Genomic DNA, 21,475 nt, shown 5'->3' on the forward strand with positions numbered 1-21,475 from the left:
CACCTCCGCGTTCAGCACATGTACAGCTCAACGATGATCTCGGCCTTCTTGATCCAACAAGCAAGATGGAGAAGTAGATGAGTTCTCCGGCAGCGTGACGGCGCTCCGGTGGTGCTGATGATCTACTCATGTAGGGCTACGCCCGAGCTCCGCAGAAATCCGATCTAGAGGTAAAACTATGTGGAATAGGCTAAAGTTGCACGTGGCAAAGTTGTGTCTCAATTTCCCTAAACCACCACTATATATAGGAGGGGGGGAGGGGCTAGCCTTGAGGGACAAGGCCCTCAAGGTGCGCCGGCCGCCAGGAGGAGGAGGGCTCCTCCTCCAATTCGGTTTGGGAAGGAGGAGTCCTGCTCTTCCTTCCCACCTCCCTCTTTCCTTTTTCTTTTTCTTTTCTTTTGGTATTTTCTTATGTGGCGCCACAGCCCTCTTGGGCTGACTCCACCAGCCCAATAAGGACTTGTGGCGCCATCCTAGGGTCTTGGACTCACTCCCGGGTAGGTGGGCCCCTCCCGATGAACACCCGGAACCCATTCGTTACTCCCGGTACACTGCCAGAATTGCCCGAAACTTTCCGATGACCAAATGAAACGATACTATATATCAATCTTCATTTCCGGACCATTTCAGAAACCCTCGTGACATCCTGATCTCATCTGGGACTCCGAACAACATTCGGTAACCACACATATAACTCAACTAGACTAAAACATCATCGAACCTAAAGTGTGCAGACCCAGCGGGTTCGAGAACTATGTAGACATGAACCGAGGCACTCCTCGGTCAATATCCAATAGCGGGACCTGGATGCCCATATTGGATCCTACATATTCTCCGAAGATCTTATTGGTTGAACCTCAGTGTCAAGGATTCATATAATCCCATATGTCATTCCCTTTGTCCTTCGGTATGTTACTTGCCCGAGATTCGATCGTCGGTATCCGCATACCTATTTCAATCTCGTTACCGGCAAGTCTCTTTACTCGTTCCGTAATACAAGATCCAGTGACTTACACTTAGTCACATTGCTTGCAAGGCTTGTGTGTGATGTTGTATTACCGAGTGGGCCCCGAGATACCTCTCCGTCATACGGAGTTACAAATCCCAGTCTTGATCCATACTAACTCAACGGACACCTTCGGAGATACCTGTAGAGCACCTTTATAGTCACCCAGTTACGTTGTGACGTTTGAAGCACACAAGGTATTCCTCCGATGCCAGTGAGTTATATGATCTCATGGTCATAGGAATAAATACTTGACACACAGAAAACAATAGCAATAAAACGACACGATCAATATGCTATGTTCATAGTTTGGGTCCAGTCCATCACATTATTCTCCTAATGATGTGATCGAGTTATCAAGTGACAACACTTGCATATAGTCAGAAAACCTTGACAATCATTGATCAACTGGCTAGCCAACTAGAGGCTTGCTAGGGACATTGTTTTGTCTTGTATCCACACATGTATCTATGTTTTCATTCAATACAATTATAGCATGGATAATAAACGATTGTCTTTAAACAGGAAATATAATAATTATTATTTATCATTGCATCTAGGGCATATTTCCAACAGTCTCCCACTTGCACTAGAGTCAATAATCTAGTCCTCACATCGCCATGCCATTTACATTGTAATAAATCTAACACCCATACAGTTCTGGTGTTCATCATGTTTTTCCCGTGGAAGAGGTTTAGTCAGCGGGTCTGCTACATTCAGATCTGTGTACACTTTGCAAATATTCACGTCCTCTCCTTTGACGTAGTCGCGGATGAGGTTGAAGCGTCATTTGATGTGTCTGGTCTTCTTGTGAAACCTTGGTTCCTTTGCTAGAGCAATGGCACCAGTGTTGTCACAGAACAGAGTTATTGGATTTAGTGCGCTCGGCACAACTCCAAGATCCTTCATGAACTGCTTCATCCAGACACCCTCCTTCGCTGCCTCCGAGGCAGCCATGTACTCCGCTTCACATGTAGAATCTGCTACGATGCTTTGCTTGGAACTGGACCATCTTACCGCACCCTCATTAAGAATAAATGCGTATCCGGTTTGCGACTTAGAGTCATATGGATCGGTGTCAAAGCTTGCGTCGACGTAACCCTTTACGACGAGCTCTTCGTCACCTCCATAAACGAGAAACATTTCCTCAGTCCTTTTCACGTACTTCAGAATATTCTTGACCGTCGTCCAGTGATCCACTCCTTGATTACTCTGAAACCTGCCTACCATACTTATCGCCAAGCTGACGTCTGGTCTAGTGCACAGCATTGCATACATGATAGAACCTATGGCTGAAGCATAGGGGACGAAACTCATTTGTTCTCTATCTTCCGCAGTTGTTGGGCACCGAGTCTTACTCAATTTTATACCTTGTAACACTGGCAAGAACCCTTTCTTGGACTAATCCATTTTGAACTTCTTCAAAACTTTATCAAGGTATGTGCTTGAAAGTCCTATCAGGCGTCTCGATCTATCCCTATAGATCTTAACGCCTAGAATGTAAGCAGCTTCTCCTAGGTCCTTCATTGAGAAACTTTTATTCAAGTAATCCTTTAGGCTCTCCAAAAACTCCACGTTGTTTCCAATCAGCAATATGTCATCCACATATAATATTAGAAATGCCACAAAGCTCCCATTCACTTTCTTGTAAATACAAGATTCTCCAACCACTTGTATAAACCCAAATGCTTTCATCACCTCATCAAAGCGCTTATTCCAACTCCTAGATGCTTGAACCAGTCCATAAATGGATCGCTGGAGCTTGCACACTTTTTTAGCATTCTTTGGATCGACAAAACCTTTGGGTTGCATCATATACACCTCTTCCTTAAGAAAACCGTTAAGGAACGCCGTTTTGACATCCATCTGCCAGATTTCATAATCGAAAAATGCAGCTATTGGTAACATGATTCGGACGGACTTAAGCACCGCTACCGGTGAGAATGTCTCAGCGTAGTCAACTCCTTGAACTTGTGAAAAACCCTTTACCACAAGTCGAGCTTTATAAACGGTCACATTACCGTCTGCGGCCGTCTTCTTCTTAATATCCACTTGTTCTGAATAGCCTTGCGGCCTTCAGGTAGTACTTCCAAAGTCCACACTTTGTTCTCGTACATAGATCCTATCTCAGAATTCATGGCCTCCAGCCATTTGTTGGAATACGGGCCCACGAATACTTCTTCATAATTTTCAGGTTCATTGTTGTCTAACAACATAATTGATAAGACAGGATTACCGTACCACTCAGGAGCAGTATGTGATCTTGTCGACCTACGAGTTCCGATAGGAACTTGATCCGAAGTTTCATGATGATCATCATCAACTTCCTCCTCAACCGGCGTCGCAACGACAAGGGTTTCCCCTTGCCCTGTGCCACCATCTAGAGGGATTAGAGGTTCGAAAACCTCATCAAGTTCTATCTTCCTCCCATTCAGTTCTTTCGAGAGAAACTCCTTCTCAAGAAAAGCTCCAGTTTTAGAAACAAACACTTTGCCCTCGGATTTGAGATAAAAGGTGTACCCAACTGTCTCCTTTGGGTAACCTATGAAGACATACTTTTCCGCTTTGGGTTCCAGCTTTTCAGGCTGAAGCTTTTTGACATAAGCATCACATCCCCAAACTTTAAGAAACGACAACTTCGGTCTTTTGCCATACCACAGTTCGTACGGTGTCATCTCAACGAATTTTGATGGTGCCCTATTTAAAGTCAATGCAGCTGTCTCTAATGCATAACCCCAAAACGATAACGGAAAATCAGTAAGAGACATCATAGATCGCACCATTTCTAACAAAGTACGATTACGATGTTCGGACACACCATTACGCTGTGGTGTTCCAGGCGGTGTTACTGTGAAACAATTCCACATTGTCTTATGTGAGCACCAAACTCGAAACTCATATATTCACCTCCACGATCAGACCGTAGGAACTTGATCGTCTTATTACGATGATTTTCAACTTCACTCTGAAATTGCTTGAACTTCTCAAACGTTTCAGACTTTTGCTTCATCAAGTAGACATAACCATATCTACTCAAATCATCAGTGAAGGTGAGAAAATAACGATATCCGCCGCACGCCTCCACACTCATCGGACCGCACACATCGGTATGTATGATTTCCAACAAGTCACTTGCACGCTCCATTGTTCCGGAGAACGGAGTCTTAGTCATCTTGCCCATGAGGCATGGTTCGCACGTGTCAAGTGAATCAAAGTCAAGTGACTCCAAAAGTCCATCGGAATGGAGTTTTTTCATGCGCTTTACACCAATATGACCTAAGCGGCAGTGCCACAAAAACATGGTGCTATCATTGTTAACTCTAACTCTTTTGGTATCAATGTTATGTATATGTGTATCATCGCTATCAAGATTCAATATGAACAATCCTCTCACATTGGGTGCATGACATAAAAGATATTACTGATAGAAATAGAACAACCATTATTCTCTGACTTAAACGAGTAACTGTCTCGCAATAAACAAGATCCAGATATAATGTTCATGTTTAACGCAGGCACTACATAACAATTATTTAAGTTCATAACTGATCCTTATGGTAACTGAAGTGAAACTATGCCGACGGCGATTGCATCAACCTTGCAACCATTTCCCACGCGCATAGTTACTTCATCTTTCGCCAGCCTTGGTTTATTCTGCAGTTCCTGTTCCGAGTTGCAAATATGAGCAACATAACCGGTATCGAATACCCAGGCACTACTACGAGAGTTGGTTAAGTACACATCTATAACATGTATATCGAATATACCTGATTTTTCCTTGGTCGCCTTCTTATCAACCAAATACTTGGGGCAGTTGCGCTTCCAGTGACCAAGTCCCTCGCAATAATAACACTTTGTTTTAGGCTTAGGTCCAGCCTTGGGTTTCTTCGTCGGATTGGCAACAGGCTTGCCGCTCTTCTTTGAATTACCCTTTTTCCTTTTGCCGTTTCTCTTGAAACTAGTGGTCTTATTCACCATCAACACTTGATGCTCTTTACGGAGTTCTGACTCTGCGACTTTCAACATCGCGAACAACTCGCCGGGTGACTTGTTCATCCCTTGCATGTTGTAGTTCAACACAAAGCCCTTATAGCTTGGCGGCAGTGATTGAAGAATTCTGTCAGTGATAGCCTCTTGCGGGAGTTCTATCCCCAACTCAGCTAGACGGTTTGAGTACCCAGACATTTTGAGCACATGTTCACTGACAGACGAGTTCTCCTCCATCTTGCAAGCATAGAATTTATTGGAGGTCTCATACCTCTCGATCCGGACGTTCTTATGAAAGATAAACTTCAACTCCTGGAACATCTCATATCCTCCATGACACTCAAAGTGACGTTGAAGTTCCGGCTCTAAGCCATACAAGACTGCACATTGAACTACTGAGTAGTCCTCCTTATGTGTTAACCAAGTGTTCTTAACATCTTGGTCAGCCGTAGCGGGTGGTTCATCTCCTAGCGCAGTATTAAGGACATAATCCTTCTTCCCAGATTACGAGCCCAGTCTACAAAGTTGCTTCCATCATCTTTCAACTTAGCTTTCTCTAGGAACGTATTAAAATTCAGGGTGACTATCGCGTGAGCCATTGATCTACAACACAAATATTTCAAAGTGTACTTAGACTATGTTCAAGATAATTAGAGTTTAACTTATCGAATTACTTGCTAAACTCCCACTCAAAAAGTACATCTCTCTAGTCATTTGAGTGGTTCATGATCCAAATTCACTAACTCAAGTCCGACCATCACGTGAGTTGAGAATAGTTTCAGTGGTAAGCATCCCTATGCTAATCATATCAACTATACCATTCATGCTCGATCTTTCGATCTCATGTGTTCCGAGGCCATGTCTGCACATGCTAGGCTCGTCAAGTTTAACCTGAGTGTTCCGCGCGTGCTACTGTTTTGCACCCGTTGTATGTGAACGTTGAGTCTATCACACCCGATCATCACGTGGTGTCTCGAAACGACGAACTGTCGCAACGGTGCACAGTCGGGGAGAACACAATTTCTTCTTGAAATTTTAGCGAGAGATCACCTTATAATGCTACCGTCGTTCTAAGGAAAATAAGGTGCATAGAAGGATTAACATCACATGCAATTCATAAGTGACATGATATGGCCGTCATCGTGTGCTTCGTGATCTCCATCACTTAAGCACCAGCATGATCTTCCTGTCATCGGCGCCACACCATGATCTCCATCATCATGATCTCCATCAACGTGTCGCCATCGAGATTGTCCTGCTATCTATGCTATTACTACTAAAGCTACGACCTAGCAATATAGTAAATGCATCTACAAACACAAATGTTAGTTTAAAGACAACCCTATGGCTCATGTCGGTTGCCGTAGCATCGACGTGCAAGTCGATATTAACTATTACAACATGATCATCTCATACATCCAATATATCACATCACGTCATTGGTCATATCATATCACAAGCATACCCTGCAAAAACAAGTTAGACGTCCTATAATTTGTTGTTGCATGTTTTACGTGGCTGCTATGGGTATCTAGTATAATCGCATCTTACTTACGCAAAAACCACATAGGAGATGTGCAAATTGCTATTTAACCTCTCCAAGGACCGCCTCGGTCAAAACCAATTCAACTAAAGTTGAAGAAACCGACACTCGCGAGTCATCTTTATGCAACGAGGTTGCATGTCAATCGATGAAACCAGTCTCTCGTAAGCGTACGAGTTATGTCAGTCCGGGCCGCTTCAATCCAACAATACCACCGAATCGAGAAAAGACTAAGGAGGGCAGCAAATCGAACAACACCGTCTAGAAAAACCTTTTGTGTTCTACTCGAGATAACATCTACGCATGAACCTAGCGCATGATGCCACTGTAGGGGAACGTTGCATGGGAAACAAAAAATTTCCTACGCACAGAAGGCCTATCATGGTGATGTCCATCTACGAGAGGAGATTAGATCTACGTACCCTTGTAGATCGCTCAGCGGGAAGCGTTAAGAAACACGGTTGATGTAGTGGAACGTCTTCACGTCCCTCGAACCGTCCCACAAACCGTCCCGCGATCCGTCCCACGATCCGTTCCGATCTAGCGCCGAACAAACGGCACCTCCGCGTTCAGCACACGTACAGCTCGACGATGATCTCGACCTTCTTGATCCAGCAAACAAGACAGAAAAGTAGATGAGTTCTCTGGCAGTGTGACGGCGCTCCGATGGTGATGATGATCTACTCCTGCAGGGCTCCGCAGAAATCTGATCTAGAGGTAAAACTATGTGGAATAGGCTAGAGTTGCACGTGGCAAAGTTGTGTCTCAAAAAGCACTAAATCACCACTATATATAGGAGGGAGGGAGGGGGGCTAGCCTTGAGGGACAAGGCCCTCAAGGTGCGTCGGCCGCCAAGAGGAGGAGGACTCCTCCAATTCGGTTTGGGAAGGAGGAGTCCTCCTCTTCCTTCCCACCTCCCTCTTTCCTTTTTCTTTTTCTTTTCTTTTGGTATTTTCTTATGTGGCACCATAGCCCTCTTGGCCTGACTCCACCAGCCCAATAAGGACTTGTGGCGCCACCCTAGGGCCTTGGGCTCACTCCCGGGTGGGTGGGCCCCTCCCGGTGAACACCCGGAACCCATTCGTCACTCCCGGTACACTGTCGAAATTGCCCGAAACTTTCCGGTGACCAAATGAAACCTTCCTATATAACAATCTTCGTTTCCAGACCATTCCGGAAACCCTCGTGAGGTCCGTGATCTCATCCGGGACTCCGAACAACATTCGGTAACCACACATATAACTCAACTATACTAAAACATCATCAAACCTTAAGTGTGCGGACCCTGCGGGTTCGAGAACTATGTAGACATGACCCGAGGCACTCCTCGGTCAATATCCAATAGCAGGACCTGGATGCCCATATTGGATCCTACATATTCTTGAAGATCTTATCGGTTGAACCTCAGTGTCAAGGATTCATATAATCCTGTATGTCATTCCCTTTGTCTTTCGGTATGTTACTTGCCCGAGATTCGATCATCGGTATCCGCATACCTATTTCAATCTCGTTACTGGCAAGTCTCTTTACTCATTCCGTAATACAAGATCCAGTTGTTGGGGAACGTCGCATGGGAAACAAAAAATTTCCTACGCGCACGAAGACCTATCATGGTGATGTCCATCTATGAGAGGGGATTCCCGATCTACGTACCCTTGTAGATCACACAGCAGAAGCGTTAGTGAACGCGGTTGATGTAGTGGAACGTCCTCACGTCCCTCGATCTGCCCCGCGAACCGTCCCACGAACCGTCCCCCGATCCGTCCCACGATCTAGTGCCGAACGGACGGCACCTCCGCGTTCAGCACACGTACAGCTCGACGATGATCTCGGCCTTCTTGATCCAGCAAGAGAGACGGAGAGGTAGATGACTTCTCCGGCAGCGTGACGGTGCTCCCGAGGTTGGTGGTGATCTGATCTCGGCAGGGCTCCGCCCGAGCTCCGCAGAAACGCGATCTAGAGGAAAAACCGTGGAGGTATGTGGTCGGGCTGCCGTGGCAAAAGTTGTCTCAAATCAGCCCTAAAACCTCCGTATATATAGGTGGGAGAGGGGGGCCCTTGCCTTGAGGCTCAAGGAGCCCCAAGGGGGTCGGCCGAGCCAAGGGGGGAAGTCCTCCCCTTCCAAACCGAATCCAACTAGGTTTGGAAGGTGGAGTCCTTCTCCCTTTTCCCACCTCCTCTTTTTTTCTTTTCTCTTTGATTTTCTTCCTATGGCCCATAGGGCATTCTTGGGCTGTCTCACCAGCCCACTAAGGGCTGGAGCGCCACCCCCAAATCCTATGGGCTTCCCCGGGGTGGGTTGCCCCCCCCCCCCCGATGAACACCCGGAACCTATTCGTCATTCCCGGTACATTCCCGGTAACTCCAAAAACCTTCCGGTAATCAAATGAGGTCATCCTATATATCAATCTTTGTTTCCAGACCATTCGGAAAACCCTTGTGACGTCCGTGATCTTATCCGGGACTCCAAACAACATTCGGTAACCAACCATATAACTCAAATACGCATAAAACAACGTCAAACCTTAAGTGTGCAGACCCTGCGGGTTCGAGAACTATGCAGACATGACCTGAGTGACTCCTCGGTCAATATCCAATACCGGGACCTGGATGCCCATATTGGATCCCACATATTCTACGAAGATCTTATCGTTTGAACCTCAGTGCCAAGGATTCATATAATCCCGTATGTCATTCCCTTTGTCCTTTGGTATGTTACTTGCCCGAGATTCGATCGTCAGTATCCGCATACCTATTTCAATCTCGTTTACCGGCAAGTCTCTTTACTCGTTCCGTAATACAAGATCCCGCAACTTACACTAAGTCACATTGCTTGCAAGGCTTGTGTGTGATGTTGTATTACCGAGTGGGCCCCGAGATACCTCTCCGTCACACGGAGTGACAAATCCCAGTCTCGATCCATACTAACTCAACTAACACCTTCGGATATACCTGTAGAGCATCTTTATAGTCACCCAGTTACGTTGCGACGTTTGATACACACAAAGAATTCCTCCGGTGTCAGTGAGTTATATGATCTCATGGTCATAGGAACAAATACTTGACACGCAGAAAACAGTAGCAACAAAATGACACGATCAACATGCTACGTCTATTAGTTTGGGTCTAGTCCATCACATGATTCTCCTAATGATGTGATCCTGTTATCAACTAACAACACTTGCCTATGGCCAGGAAACCTTGACCATCTTTTATCAACGAGCTAGTCAACTAGAGGCTTACTAGGGACAGTGTTTTGTCTATGTATCCACACAAGTATTGTGTTTCCAATCAATACAATTATAGCATGGACAATAAACGATTATCATGAACAAAGAAATATAATAATAACTAATTTATTATTGCCTATAGGGCATATTTCCAACAGTCTCCCACTTGCACTAGAGTCAATAATCTAGTTCACATCACCATATGATTCCAACGAATCTAACACCCATATAGTCATGGGGTCTGATCACGTCTTGCTCGTGAGAGAGGTTTTAGTCAACGGTTTTGAAACTGTCAGACCCGTGTGTTATTTACAAATCTTTATGTCATCTTATAGATGGTGCTACTATGTGCTATTCGGAAATACTCCAAATATCTACTCTACTATACGAATCCGTTTCACTACTCATAGTTATTCGGATTAGTGTCAAAGCTTGCATCGACGTAACCCTTTACGACGAACTCTTTAACCACATCCATAATCGAGAAAAATTCCTTAGTCCATCAGTTATTAAGGATAAATTTTGACCGCTGCTAGTGATTCAATCATGGATCACTCTCTGTACCTCTCAACATACTTGCTGCAAGGCACACGTCAGGTGTGGTACTCAGCATGGCATAATTTAGAGTCTATGGCTAAGGCATAGAAGACGACCTTCGTCTATTCTCTTTATTCTGCCGTGGTCAGGTTTTGAGTCTTACTCAAATCCACACCTCACAACGCAACCAAGAACTCCTCCTTTGCTGATCTATTTTGAACTCCTTCAAAAACTTGTCAAGGCATGCATCTTGTTGAGACTTCTATTAAGCGCTTTCGATCTATCTTCATAGATCTTTGATGCTCAACGTTCAAGTAGCGCAATCCAGGTATTCCTTTGAAAACTCCTTTCAAACAACCTTGTATGCTTTACAGAAATTCTACATTACTTCTGATCCACAATATGTCAACCACATATACTTATCAGAAATTCTATAGTGCTCCCACTCACTTCTTTGAAAATACAAGTTTCTCGTAAACCTTGTACAAACCCAAAATCTTTGATCATCTCATCAAAGTGTATATTCCAACTCCGAGATGCTTGCACCAGTCCATTGAAGGATCGCTGGAGCTTGCATACTTGCTAGTATCTTTAGGATCGACAAAACCTCATGGTTGTATCACATACAATGTTTGCTCAAGGAAACCGTCGAGGAAACAATGTTTTGACATCCTATGTGCAATATTTCATAAATAATGCAGCAACTACTAACATAATTCTAACAGACTTTTAGCATCGCTACGAGTAAGAAAGTCTCATCATAGTCAACTGTTTGATCTTGTCGGAAACATCTTTGCGACAAGTCGAGCTTTTCTTAATAGTGACTTATCACCATCATCGTCTGTCTTCCTTTTAAAGATCCATCTTTACTCAATAGTCATATGACCATCAAGTAGTTCTTCCAAAGTCTACACTTTGTTTTCATACATGGATCCTCTCTCGGATTTCATGGCCTCCAGCCATTTGTCGGAATCCGGGCCCACCATTGCTTTCTCCATAACTCGTAGGTTCACTGTTGCTCAACAACATGACCTCCAAGATAGGGTTACCGAACCACTCTGCAGTAGTACGCGACCTTGTCAACCTACGAGGTTTGTAGTAACTTGACACGATGCTCGATGATCACCATCATCAGTTTTCACTTCAATTGGTGTAGGCGCCACAGGAACAACTTCCTGCGCCCTGCTACACACTGGTTGAAGTGATGGTTCAATAACCTCATCAAGTTCTAACACCCTCCCACTCAATTCTTTCGAGAGAAACCTTTCCTCGAGAAAGGATCCGTTTCTAGAAACAAACACTTCGCTTTCGGATCTAAGATAGGAGATGTACCCAACTGTTTTGGATATCCTATGAAGATGCATTTGTCCGCTTTGGGTTCGAGCTTATCAGACTGAAACTTTTTCACATAAGTGTCGAAGCCCCAAACTTTCAACAAACGACAGTTTAGATTTCTCTAAACCTCAGTCTATACTGTGTCATCTCAACGGAAATACGCGGTGCCCTATTTAAAGTGAATGCGGTTGTCTCTAATGCATAACCCATAAACGATAGTGGTAATTCGATAAGAGACATCATAGCATGCACCATACCAAATAGTGCGTGGCTATGACGTTCAGACACATCATCACACTATGATGTTCCAGGTGGCATGAACTGCGAAACAATTTCCACATTGTCTTAACTGCATACCAAAACTCATAACTCAGATATTCATTTCTATGATCATATCGTAGATCGTTTATCCTCTTGTTACGACGAACTTCACTCTAAAACAGAATTGAACTTTTCAATATTTCAGACTTGTGATTCATTAAGTAAATACTCCCGTATCTACTCAAATCGTCATTGAAGTAAGAACATAATGATATCCACTGCGTGCCTCAGCATCCATTGGACTGCATACATCAAAATGTATCACTTCCAACAAGTTACTATCTTGTTTCATCTCAATGAAAACAAGTCTTTGCTCATGTGGTATGATTTGCATGTCACTAGTGATTCAAAATCAAGTGAGTATAAAGATCCATCAGCATGGAGCCTCTTCATGCAATTTATACCAACATGACTCAAGCGGCAGTGCCACAAGTAAGTGGTACTATCATCATTACCTCGTATCTTTTGGCACCAATATCATGAACATGTGTAACACTACAATCGAGATTCAATAAACCATTGAAGGTGATTATTCAAGCAAATAAAGTAACCATTATTCTCTTTAAATGAATAATCGTATTGCAATAAACACGATCCAATCATGCTCATGCTTAACGCAAGCACCAAATAACAATTATTTAGGTTTAACACCAATCCCGATGGTAGAGGGAGTGTGCGACGTTTGATCATATCAACCTTGGAAACACTTCCAACATGTATCGTCACCTTGCCTTTAGCTAGTCTCCGTTTATGCCGTAGCCTTCATTTCGTGTTACTAATCACTTAGCAACCGAACCGGTATCCAATACCCTCGTGCTACTAGGAGTACTAGTAAAGTACACATCAACATCATGTATATAAATATACTTCTTTCGACTTTTGCCAGCCCTCTTATCTACCAAGTATCTAGAGTTGCTCCGCCTCAGTGACTGTTCCCCTCATTGCAGAAGCACTTAGTCTCGGGTTGGGTTTAATCTTGGGTCTCTTCATTAGTGCAGCAATTTTTTGCCGTTTCACGAAGTATCCCTTCTAGCCCTTGCCTTTCTTGAAACCTAGTGGTTTTACTAACCATCAACTATTGATGCTCCTTCTTGATTTCTACTTTCGCAGTGTCAAACATCACGAATTGCTCAAGGATCATTGTATTTATCCTTGATATGTTATAGTTCATCACGAAGCTCTCACAGCTTGGTGGCAGTGATTTTTGAGAACCATCACTATCTCATCTGGAAGATTAACTCCCACTTGATTCAAGCGATTGTCGTACTCAGACAAGCTGAGCACACGCTCAACGATTGAGCTTTTCTCCTTTACTTTGTGGACAAAGAATCTTGTCGGAGGTCTCATACCTCTTAACAAGGGCACAAGCATGAAATCACAATTTCATCTCTTTAGAACATCTCTTATGTTCCGTGACGTTTCAAAACGTCTTCGACGCCTTGCTTCTAAGCCATTAAGTATTTTGTACTGAACTATCGTGTAGTCATCAGAAACGTGTATGTCGGGTGTTCACAGCATCCACGGACAACGCTCGAGGTGCAGCGCACCGAGTGGTGCATTAAGGACATAAGCCTTCTGCGCAGCAACGAGGACAATCCTCTGCAAAGTTTGCTACTATCAACTTTCAACTAAATATACTCTAGTAACATATAAAAATAGTAGAGCTATAGCGCAAGCTACATCGTAATTCGCAAAGACCATTAGACTATGTTCATGACAATTAGTTCAATTAATCATATTACTTAAGAACTCCCACTCAAAAAGTACATCTCTCTAGTCATTTGAGGGGTACATGATCCAAATCCACTATCTCAAGTCCGATCATCACGTGAGTCGAGAATAGTTTCAGTGGTAAGCATCTCTATGCTAATCATATCAACTATACGATTCATGCTCGACCTTTCGGTCTCATGTGTTCCGAGGCCATGTCTACACATGCTAGGCTCGTCAAGCTTAAGTCGAGTGTTCCGCGTATGCAACTGTTTTGCACCCGTTGTATGTGAACGTTGAGTCTATCACACCCGATCATCACGTGGTGTCTCGAAACGAAGAACTGTCGCAACGGTGCACAGTCGGGGAGAACACAATTTCGTCTTGGAATTTTAGTGAGAGATCACCTCATAATGCTACCGTCGTTCTAAGCAAGATAAGGTGCATAAAGGATTAACATCACATGCAATTCATAAGTGACATGATATGACCATCATCATGTGCTTCTTGATCTCCATCACCAAAGCACCGGCACGATCTTCTTGTCACCGGCGTCACACCATGATCTCCATCAACGTGTCGCCACCGGGGTTGTCGTGCTACTCATGCTATTACTGCTAAAGCTACGTCCTAGCAATATAGTAAACGCATCTGCAAGCACAAACGTTAGTTTAAAGACAACCCTATGGCTCCTGCCGGTTGCCGTACCATCGACGTGCAAGTCGATATTAACTATTACAACATGATCATCTCATACATCCAATATATCACATCACATCGTTGGCCATATCACATCACAAGCATACCCTGCAAAAACAAGTTAGACGTCCTCTAATTGTTGTTGCATGTTTTACGTGGTGACCATGGGTATCTAGTAGGATCGCATCTTACTTACGCAAACACCACAACGGAGATATATGAATTGCTATTTAACCTCATCCAAGGACCTCCTCGGTCAATTCCGATTCAACTAAAGTTGGAGAAACTGACACCCGCCGGTCATCTTTGAGCAACGGAGTTACTCGTAGCGATGAAACCAGTCTCTCGTAAGCGTACGAGTAATGTCGGTCCGAGCCGCTTAGATCCAACAATACCGCGGAATCAAGAAAAGACTAAGGAGGGCAGCAAGACGCACATCACCGCCCACAAAAACATTTGTGTTCTACTCGAGATTACATCTACGCATGAACCTATCCCATGATGCCACTATTGGGGAACGTCGCATGGGAAACAAAAAAATTCCTACGCGCACGAAGACCTATCATGGTGATGTCCATCTATGAGAGGGGATTTCCGATCTACGTACCCTTGTAGATCGCACAGCAGAAGCGTTAGTGAACGCGGTTGATGTAGTGGAACGTCCTCACGTCCCTCGATCCGCCCCGCGAACCGTCCCACGAACCGTCCCGCGATCCGTCCCACGATCTAGTGCCGAACGGACGACACCTCCGCGTTCAGCTCGACGATGATCTCGGCCTTCTTGATCCAGCAAGAGAGACGGAGAGGTAGATGAGTTCTCCGGCAGCGTGACGGCGCTCCAGTGGTTGGTGGTGATCTGATCTCGGCAGGGCTCCGCCCGAGCCCGCAGAAACGCGATCTAGAGGAAAAACCGTGGAGGTATATGGTCGGGCTGCCGTGGCAAAAGTTGTCTCAAATCAGCCCTAAAACCTTCGTATATATAGGTGGGAGAGGGGGGCCTTGCCTTGAGGCTCAAGGAGCCCCAAGGGGGTCGGCCGAGCCAAGGGGGGAGGTCCTCCCCTTCCAAACCGAATCCAACTAGGTTTGGAAGGTGGAGTCCTTCTCCCTTTTCCCACCTCCTCTTTTTTTTTCTTTTCTCTTTGATTTTCTTCCTATGGCCCATAGGGCATTCTTGGGCTGTCTCACCAGCCCACTAAGGGCTGGAGCGCCACCCCCAAATCCTATGGGCTTCCCCGGGGTGGGTTGCCCCCCCCCCCCCCCCGATGAACACCCGGAACCTATTCGTCATTCCCGGTACATTCCCGGTAACTCCGAAAACCTTCCGGTAATCAAATGAGGTCATCCTATATATCAATCTTTGTTTCCAGACCATTCGGAAAACCCTTGTGACGTCCGTGATCTTATCCGGGACTCCAAACAACATTCGGTAACCAACCATATAACTCAAATACGCATAAAACAACGTCAAACCTTAAGTGTGCAGACCCTGCGGGTTCGAGAACTATGCAGACATGACCTGAGTGACTCCTCGGTCAATATCCAATACCGGGACCTGGATGCCCATATTGGATCCCACATATTCTACGAAGATCTTATCGTTTGAACCTCAGTGCCAAGGATTCATATAATCCCGTATGTCATTCCCTTTGTCCTTCGGTATGTTACTTGCCCGAGATTCGATCGTCAGTATCCGCATACCTATTTCAATCTCGTTTACCGGCAAGTCTCTTTACTCGTTCCGTCATACAAGATCCCGCAACTTAAACTAAGTCACATTGCTTGCAAGGCTTGTGTGTGATGTTGTATTACCGAGTGGGCCCTGAGATACCTCTCCGTCACACGGAGTGACAAATCCCAGTCTTGATCCATACTAACTCAACTAACACCTTCGGAGATACCTGTAGAGCATCTTTATAGTCACCCAGTTACGTTGCGACGTTTGATACACACAAAGTATTCCTCCGGTGTCAGTGAGTTATATGATCTCATGGTCATAGGAACAAATACTTGACACGCAGAAAACAGTAGCAACAAAATGACACGATCAACATGCTACGTCTATTAGTTTGGGTCTAGTCCATCACATGATTCTCCTAATGATGTGATCCCGTTATCAACTAACAACACTTGCCTATGGCCAGGAAACCTTGACCATCTTTGATCAACGAGCTAGTCAACTAGAGGCTTACTAGGGACAGTGTTTTGTCTATGTATCCACACAAGTATTGTGTTTCCAATCAATACAATTATAGCATGGACAATAAACGATTATCATGAACAAAGAAATATAATAATAACTAATTTATTATTGCCTCTAGGGCATATTTCCAACACCAGTGACTTACACTTAATCACATTGCTTGCAAGGCTTGTGTGTGATGTTGTATTACCGAGTGGGCCCCGAGATACCTCTCCGTCACACGGAGTGACAAATCCCAGTCTTGATCGATACTAACTTAACGGACACCTTCGGAGATACCTGTAGAGCACCTTTATAGTCACCCAGTTACGTTGTGATGTTTGATGCACACAAGGTATTCCTCTGGTGCTAGTGAGTTATATGATCTCATGGTCATAGGAATAAATACTTGACACACAGAAAACAATAGCAATAAAACGACACAATCAATATGCTACGTTCATAGTTTGGCTCTAGTCCATCACATGATTCTCCTAATGATGTGATCCAGTTATCAAGTGACAACACTTGCATATAGTCAGAAAACCTTGACTATCATTGATCAACTGGCTAGCCAACTAGAGGCTTGCTAGGGACATTGTTTTGTCTATGTATCCACACATGTATCTATGTTTTCATTCAATACAATTATAGCATGGATAATAAACGATTATCTTTAAACAGGAAATATAATAATAACTATTTATCATTGCCTCTAGGGCATATTTCCAACAGAAATGTCGAGGGTGGAAGAGGATAAACTAGCATGGAAATATGTCCACGGGCAACCTTTGGTCAGGTCTGAGGAGGTCCCGCGTGTATCAATGCATATGTACAAATTGCATACCTGGTACATGAGCAAAATAAAAGTCGGGTGACAGAGCCTCATGGTGAAAGTTAAGCGAGAGCATTTCGTCACTGAAAAAGATTTGTGGATTGAAAATCCAGAATTGTTTTAGTTATTCAATCAGGACGCACTCGATAAATCTTTCGTCAGTTGCTATTGTCTATAAGTGATTTTTTTCTGTAATTTAAGTCTCTAGCTCATCACCTCGTTCATTGCATGTAATTATCCTCACTATATTCTTTTGTATGGTGTTATGCAGAATGAAGATGTTTGTAAATAAAAGAGATGGAGTCTTTGGCATTGACTTCATTGAACCAAATACCATTTATGATAAGGTGGTAACAGATTTCAAAGATGAAACACAGGAGAACTTGTATACGTTTTTGAAGGAACTAAATACCCAACCAGAAATACTATTTCCTTGAGTGTTACTGTCTTGTACTATAAATTTTATTTGGTTACTCAATTTAAGTGTATTGGTACTTGGTGAGTTATGCATGTCCACTTATACAACGCAGGTTCCACTGGATCCTACTAATCGTCCGTGTTGACGAGGGAAAAGTTGAAGTACTAGTCTCACTAAAAAAGGCACGGAGGAGGACATGGACCTGAAGTTGATGCTCGACACGTAATTTCAATCATTATCGCACTATGTCGGCCTCTTTAGTTTATTTCCTGATATCAAGTAATCTACGACTCCTTTATTCTTTTTCTTTGCCGCGCAGGGTTTGGACACGGTTCAACCGAGACATTCCCAGTGAATGGAAAAAGGAGCTGAGATGAACACGAGCCAAGGTAATTAAGTAGTATTAGCTACATCCACACATCTCTTTAGTTCTAGTTTCAATACCATTATCATGCTTGATTATTATCCGACTGAATTCTATTACGTAAAGTGGTGCATGTAGCAGCCACACGGGACTAATCTATGTCCATACTATGTTTGTAAGAACATTCACTTTCAGGCCGAACATCGCAGAGATAGCACACATCATTGGGTACGTAAACACTATTCATAATTTTTTTTATCATGGTGTAATATATATACACACAACTAATATATTCATATTGGTCTCCTTGTTTAAAGATGTCGGAGATACGTCAACATCACTTAGCAAAGGACCACATACGAGCACTTCAAGAGGAAATGACGTGATTTTTGCCTCAGCACGTCATAACTCCCGACAGAGAATACCGCTGCACCTAATGCCCGCATGTAATGATTTGCAAGTTATAGGGAAAGTTGAATATAGAAAATTATGTATTATATGCATATATATATATATATAGTCGTACGAGAAATTCTATGATATATGATTGGTTCTACAAGAAATTCTATGATATATGCATAACGTGTACAGTATATGATGGCGTAAAATATGTTTGCAATGAAAAAGATTTAAATGAAAAACAGAAGATGAAAAGCAAAAATAATAAACAATAAGCCTAAAATCCTAAATCACCGGTACTAAAGGTCCCCGCCCCCCGGCGCACGCTACCAGCGACGTGGAAGGGCATTAGTCCCGGATCGTGGTCAACTGAAACTAAGGGGGAAGGGGGGCTTTAGTCCAGTTATTAGTCCCGGTTGATGACCCGGGACTAAAGGTCCTTATCAACCGAGATTAATTACATCCCAGTTTCTTTACCTAATAATAAAGAGGCTATCGCTTTCGTCGGAAAACCCACCGAGGTGATTTTATAAAAAAGCTTTTACTGTTTATGACATTAAACTCGTAGTATATATTAAATATTTTTTTTAAATACTCATATCTTTTAAACCGTAACTCCAAATTTAACATATTATACATGGAATTTGATTAGAAAAATATGTAGAATTTAAATATGATATTATTTTATCTGTTAAACGTTTAATAAAAATACTATCTAGGGTGCAATCTTAATAAATAAGTCATTATTCGTCTTTCTTTCATACAGGTACTCATCCGGGTTGGGAATGAACACGTCAACAAAATCAGGATTAGAGATGAAACTGAAGGTCACTTGACTGATTCTTTGTACGTATTAAATCTACATGCAAGCCGTGTTAAAATAGAAGACCTCTGAAATTTTGAACTGCATTTTTGTAGGATAAGATCATCTTTATTTGTATCGTAACTATAAATTCTCAAATTATAGACTTTTTTATAAATTAAGAGCGTGTGCCGTGTGGTATTTTTTTTCCAATGCTAGTTCTACTAATGCCGCCTCGGTGCTCAAGTGATGGCGGCAGACCCGCAGACCGTTGATGCCCCGCACGGGAAACAACAGGTAACCATGTGGTTCAAGTGGAGGACGTACGTCGCTGAACTTCACTTTGACCAACGAGGATCCATCTTCTGGTTTAAAAGATAAGTTTTCAATGTATCTTTCTACTGTTAAAAGTTGTGCACACCGTATCCATGATGAACAGTAAAATAGAAAAATAGCAAAAAAAATCAAACAATTCTGAAACTTTGTTGCTTCGATCAGTTGAACAAAGAGAGAAAGAAATTTGGACGAAGATGCAGAAGAGTGGTGCATACAAGATAGAAAGCTTTTCGCTGGAACGCGCCCGTGCTGTCGTGCTCCTGTCCGGAAGCATTTTCCATTACTGTTTTGTTAATCTTACAGGTCTGTTTACAAGTTAAGAAAGGCGTGGAGCCCTTTAATAATGTGTTTAAGCTAGGTTAATGACAGGATTGCCAAGTCCATCTGGTTCAAGTGTGGAGCCAACAGCCAAGATACAAGACAAGAGAGCTAGTACAAGTAGGAATATGACTTCTTCAATCCATGCAGATAAATTAAAAGAGAGAGTGGGATGTACAGTCACAGGAAGGCCGGCCAGGCACACGCTTTAGACTTGGTAATTAGAAAGCTAGTGAAGACCATTTCCTTCATATCAAAGATCTTCCTTCATGTCTCTCTATATATAACGGTCTCCTCCAACCCTTCGACGCATCACTGTGCAGCAGGAGCACAATCACTTCTTCTCTACCTGATAAAACACACTTGATTTAGCGAAAATCCACGTTCGCGTACAAATGGCTTCAAAGTTCTTCCTCCTTGCCTTTTTGGCTCTGTCAGCTTCTCATGCCCTTGCCTCTGACCCAGGCCAGCTTCAGGATTTCTGCGTCGCAGACAAGACATCTCAAGGTATGTATAACTAAACACGCATACATGCAGTGAAATGTTCCTAGTTACTTATTAGTGCCAATGCATAGTTAATTGTTAACTGTTTGAAATCTGTATATGTATATGTGCAGTTTTTGTCAATGGATTCGCATGCAAAGACCCAAAGACTGCAGTGATAGAGGACTTCTACTTCTCTGGCCTCCACATGGCCGGCAACACAAACAACAAGCAAGGCTCTGTTGTGACCGCAGTTAACGTGGCGCAGATTGCTGGGCTTAACACTTTGGGTGTGTCATTGGCTCGTGTTGATTATGCACCCTATGGTCAAAACCCACCGCACCTTCACCCTCGTGCAACTGAGATCCTGGCAGTATTGGAAGGCTCACTCTATGTTGGTTTCGTGACTTCAAACCCTGAGAACAAGTTGTTCTCAAAAGTTTTGAACAAAGGGGATGTGTTTGTGTTTCCGCAAGGGCTGATTCACTTTCAGTTCAACATCGGAAACAACAAAGCGATAGCCATTGCGGCGCTGAGCAGCAAGAACCCTGGAGTGATCACCATAGCTAATGCGGTGTTTGGATCCAAGCAATCTATCTCAGATGATATCCTGGCAAAAGCCTTCCAGGTGGACAAGAACATTGTAGACCATATCCAAGCTCAATTTTAGATCCACATACATCTGGTGGTTTGGTTCATTTGTTCCTTAACTAAACATTTATTTTTTGTGTTTCTTTAAGATATCGTTCTATTGTATGGTTATGTTAATTGAGATTACAGAAGAAAAGGAACAATATTATGTGGATTGTGTACAACGTGCGGAAAAGGCAAAGATATCTAGTGGTTACCAGACTTCACGTGCATGCACACGGACAATTCAGCTCTCTAGTACTGTTTATGGTCACACTAACTGCTGAAGTGCTGATCAACAAGAAAAGAGTGAATTCCACTTTTTACCTTGTAGTTGTACATT

The 21,475-nt window shown here is 43.3% G+C and overlaps 1 protein-coding gene across 1 annotated transcript; it reads left to right on the top strand.

Moving 5' to 3' along the window:
• Positions 1-20,414: 20,414 nt before the first annotated feature.
• On the top strand, positions 20,415-21,172 carry LOC123405552 (putative germin-like protein 2-1). Its single transcript, XM_045099203.1, has 2 exons — positions 20,415-20,526; positions 20,637-21,172. The coding sequence occupies exons 1-2, from the start codon at positions 20,415-20,417 to the stop codon at positions 21,170-21,172; spliced, it is 648 nt and encodes a 215-aa protein (XP_044955138.1).
• Positions 21,173-21,475: the final 303 nt, after the last annotated feature.

This window comes from Hordeum vulgare, chromosome 1H (assembly GCF_904849725.1).
Source record: "Hordeum vulgare subsp. vulgare chromosome 1H, MorexV3_pseudomolecules_assembly, whole genome shotgun sequence".
In the NCBI taxonomy this organism is placed as follows: Eukaryota; Viridiplantae; Streptophyta; class Magnoliopsida; order Poales; family Poaceae; genus Hordeum; species Hordeum vulgare.